Genomic DNA, 4,770 nt, shown 5'->3' with positions numbered 1-4,770 from the left:
AACCTGCTTGTCAAGATGGTTGGGACGATGAGTGCTTTCTTTCCTTGGCTTGGGTTCGATTCCAATTAACCTCAATTTTATTCAACAATATAAATAATAAAAAAAAATATAAATGGGTATTTGTAAACAGGTAACGAGTATCCAAAGTGTGATACTCAAACCTTACCCGAACTCGATTCGAGTAGTGAAAACACTACCTGAACCCGTTCCAAACCCGCTTATTGGGTACCCGTTGACATCCCTAAAAATAATTTTTTTTTTAATTTTAACTATTTTTAATCAAATTGGATAAAATTACTCTCAATGAAATTACACGTCATGTATAAAACATGTCACACACCATGTACAAAAACATGTGACACGTCGTGGTTGGGTTGTTACACGCTATATATAAAAACATGTGACACGTCATGGTTAGGTAGTTACATGTCATGTACAAAAACATGTAAAATTACTCTCAATGAAATTACACGTCGTGTATAAAAACATGTCACACGCCATGTACAAAAACATGTGACACGTCATGGTTAGGTTGTTACACGCTATATACAAAAACATGTGACACGTCATGGTTATGTTGTTACATGTCATGTACAAAAACATGTGATATGTCATGGTTAGGTTGTTACATGCTATGTACAAAAATATGTAACACGTCATGGTTAGGTTGTTACACGTCAAGTACAAAAACATGTGACACGCCATGATTAGGTTGTTACACGTCATATTAAAAAAAATATTATTGTTACACTCCATGTTAAAAAAATATTGTTGTTACACGTCATATTCAAAAATATTTTATTACACTTTAACACTTAAAATGTTGTTGTTACTTACGAACTAAAACTTCAAATCTTCTCAACTCTCTTCATTTCTTTTTGTTTTTTTAACAATTTGACACCGATTAAAATGTTTCTAACATGTTTTCATAAATTTTCTTGTCTAAAATACCTATTTCAACTAAAAGTCGAAAAAAATTTTCTTTGAAAATTTAGATTTATAAATTTCAAAATTTTGAGATTATTGGTATTTAGGTTCCGAATTGATCTGATTAAAAGCTATTTTAAACACATGTGATTATTTTTACTATTTTAGTTTTATCTAAAATACCTAAAAATCAAATTTTCCATATACCCATTCACCCAAGCACATCAAAACCATCGCTTTGTGTCTTGAAAGCGCAGGAATGAGAAATTTGAAAACGCTGGAGAGAGAAATCGAGAGCATAGCAGACGAATACCGAGGAGAGAAATCGATAAAATTAGAGAGAGTGGGATGATGAGAAAGAGAAATCGGGAACACAAACGAAAAGAAATTGTGATGAATTGTTTAATTTATTTGAAATAATTTCAAGTATATTTTTATCAAGTCATGACTAAATATGATTAAAAATAATTAAATTTATTTTGATAGTTATTTTTGAAATACTCTTATCAAGAAAGGTTATTTCTTATAATTTTCTCTATTAATTATATTTGTAAATCAATAAAGTTACATAGCAATTTGTATATTATATTTGATTAGACAGAAAGTAACTAGCAATTAATCCATTTCCTAATTTGTTAATTATTTATAGTTTATTTGTCAAGCTTGAGAAAAATTTTAACTTATTGCCATGATAATATATATATAAAGTTGAAAACTTTACAAAGCTGATTGTGTACGGCAAGCAATTTGGAACTTTTATTCTACACGTTTATGCCCATTAATAATCTAATTAAATACCACGCCAGCCGATTGCATACATTTCTCACATTTCTAGAACACAATTAGTCAAGATTCAACTTTACGACTTGATAAAACCAAAAATTAAGTTTTACTCAAATATCTCACCTCATTCTAATTATCTAGAATGACGGCTATATATTTAATTATTACATATAATTATACATTAATTATTGATGATTATTACGCCTCAAAAATATTAGACACATATATAGGACCAAATTAAGCCTCCAAAAAAGGATTGAGCACATAGGTGAAATGATCATGCAAATGCTGCTAATTTGGGCTGAGGAGGGTTAACCACGCACATATCCAGATACTTATCAACTGTAGTATACTCGTAGTCAGGATATAGCTTTGATGCCTCCAAATCTTGTTCCGTCAGTTCATAGCTCATTTGATCTCCTTTGATGAATATGTTGTGTAAAACCGCCACCGGAATATTGTCCGGGTAAGGTAAAGCTGCAAAAAATCCCAACAAAGAAAAATCATACGTAAGAAGTTAATTCTAACAAGATGAACATGATATAATTAATTTAAAATCATTTTTAATTGGTGTTACTACTAATGCATGGGATGGGGGGCTCACTCTCAGAGCGCTTTATGACTTCTTCCTCTGGAACATGAACTCTCTTGAAGGTTCGACCACTCTTTCTCTCCCATGCAGAGATCAGTTGTAACTGAGTTACAATATTATTTGGTGGTCTGTAGATGATGACGCGATTGGCCACCCTTGGATCCGTGGCGGCCTTGACGGTATAGGCTGCAACATCTTCCTCGTAGTTGAAAGCAACTGCATGTTGGAGATTAACCAAAGCCAATAAAATATTATCCAGTGTAAATCCCCTAGTTTTTCTAAAGGTACTTTGTTACTTTTCCTTCGTTGGTGAGCTCACCCCACAAAATGTATTCCACGAGATAACCAAAAGTCAATGACCATTTCAAACAACCAACCTGGCTTCTACATGGTTACTTATACATTTCCTTTTGTTCATGCATCACGTCCAAAACTTAAGGATTGTGTCGGAAGTTTCCGAGGTTTGAAAGGTTTGTTCTGAACCAAAATAGGAAATTCCATGAAGGAAATTAAGCTATTGATTGTTGCATTTTCTTGACCTTTGATTGTTTCTTTATATTTGACTGTTATTAAGGTGGGATTGGTGGGTAGGTAGAGCTATGGCCTGTATGTGCGTTTTGGTTCAAGTAAAAAAGAGTAGTGCAATTAATCCAACTCAATTAAGTGCTTACCCTTGGCTTCGCCACTTCCATAAACCACAACGTCCTTTTTGTTCTCATCGTGTGGGTGAAGCAGATACTCCACAAAATATGCTAAAAATGAATTCCCTGCAACGTAAGTGTATGAGAGTCCAGCGGCTTCTGCTGCCCTTCTGATCTTCCTTTTGTTAGCTAGTAAAGCTTCGAAGGGTGGAAGTGCACTTGATCTGTCCACTTCATTCCCATATTCCGATGGAACAAACCTCTACTTTCCCATAATATATGAAACACGATAACAACTTGTTAGCTAGCTATAACAAGGAAGATTCTTGGTGAATAGTATATATATATTACCATACAAAAAGAAAGAAATTAACATTAATTAATCCAAGTTTGTCCAAGGGATAGAATTCATGCAAGAATTAGAATCTCTCTTCCTGTTTAACTTTCTCGTATGTATCAAAAGACAAAGAATAAAGTAATTAAAGAATCCGAATAACATAAACATAATCATGTTTAGAAACTCCTGGGGAGTAGAATAGATCTTTTTAAAACTTGAGTTGGTTTGATGGGGAGTAATTACAACCTTAATGGTGCCAGCTTCTTTGATGGCACTTATTATTTTGAGTTGGTCAAGATGTTGGGGGACTGCCAGAGTGGAGATCACAACCTCAACCTGTCGAAGCACTGAAACTAGCCTTTCATGGTTGTCCAGCTCCCCCTGTGTGCATGTGTCAACACAAAAAAAACCAAATCAATGGAGGGAAAAGGAAACCGTACAATTTATTGTAGTATGAGAAGATTTGCAGAGAAAGTTATAAAAATTACATAGAACATGGTGACCCCCATGGATTCAAACTCCTTGAGAAGCTGGAGCTTGGAGGTGGAGGAGGAGTTGGGGGTGAGAGGGCGGGTGTAGGCATAGGTGGGATGACCCAAGGAAACGCTTGCCTTCACCATGTACTGACCAAGATAGCCAGTGCCACCAAATATCAGAATCTTACTCTTTTCACCACACATTTCCATCTCCCTTTGATTTCAACTGTATATCCCTACTTCACTGAGATCCTTATATAAGAAAAGCTCCAATACTGCTATGTTCGTCTCATTGCATATACTATCTTTAATCTTATATAGAATGAATTCACTATCTAGGCTTAGCAAAAAGAAAAGAAAACACAAGACCAATAGAAAGCAGCCTTAGGTTGAATTCCGCTTATAGGGCAGTGAAAAGAATGTGGAAATTAAGGCAGGCCTGCCATTTCAATGATGGAAAGATATTATTGTTTTATTTGGATACGTTATTTCAGCTACATATATATACGTCATGCATGCCACGAGAAAATTGTTTTAGATGAAACCATTACGTATATCAATAACATTAAATGCAACTTACAATAAAGTAAAGGGTACATGGAATTTGAATTTGTATTTATTTGCTTAAATTAATTTGTATAAATAAAATTAAAGAAAAGTCAATGGGAAGAAATTTTCAAAGGGAAAATGAGTGGCAAAGAATTTTCTGTCAGATGAAAACAGTGCTTTGTCGCCTTTTCTCAAAGGGAAAGTGGCACGTGATGAATGATGTTATATTTGTGCTGTGCAATGATACCAAACCTTTTTCTCACGTAAAAATCATTCAATTACACTACAAATTTCATAAATCAATCAATAGTTTGAAAAATAAATTAATTAAAAGTAGTAACTATACAAATAAAAATTCATCAATATTTATTTATTGAACCCTAAATTATTCTTAATAAAAATTGCTTATTTAAATCGAATTATTTCAAACTATATATGTATGCCTGACATGATCTATAATTATAA

General features: G+C 33.5%; 1 protein-coding gene across 1 annotated transcript; it reads right to left on the bottom strand.

The window, feature by feature from the left end:
- Positions 1-1,793: 1,793 nt before the first annotated feature.
- On the bottom strand, positions 1,794-4,104 carry LOC18595052 (isoeugenol synthase 1-like). The gene is made up of 5 exons (XM_007022826.3): positions 3,769-4,104; positions 3,527-3,661; positions 2,974-3,205; positions 2,315-2,518; positions 1,794-2,187 (listed from the first exon to the last, which is right to left on the bottom strand). Exons 1-5 carry the CDS (start codon positions 3,964-3,966, stop codon positions 1,988-1,990), a joined length of 969 nt encoding a protein of 322 aa, XP_007022888.1. The 5' UTR covers positions 3,967-4,104; the 3' UTR covers positions 1,794-1,987.
- Positions 4,105-4,770: the final 666 nt, after the last annotated feature.

Source organism: Theobroma cacao, chromosome 6, assembly GCF_053813885.1.
Source record: "Theobroma cacao isolate CCN51 chromosome 6, ASM5381388v1, whole genome shotgun sequence".
Taxonomy (NCBI): Eukaryota; Viridiplantae; Streptophyta; class Magnoliopsida; order Malvales; family Malvaceae; genus Theobroma; species Theobroma cacao.
This window is presented reverse-complemented; position numbering and strand designations above follow the sequence as displayed.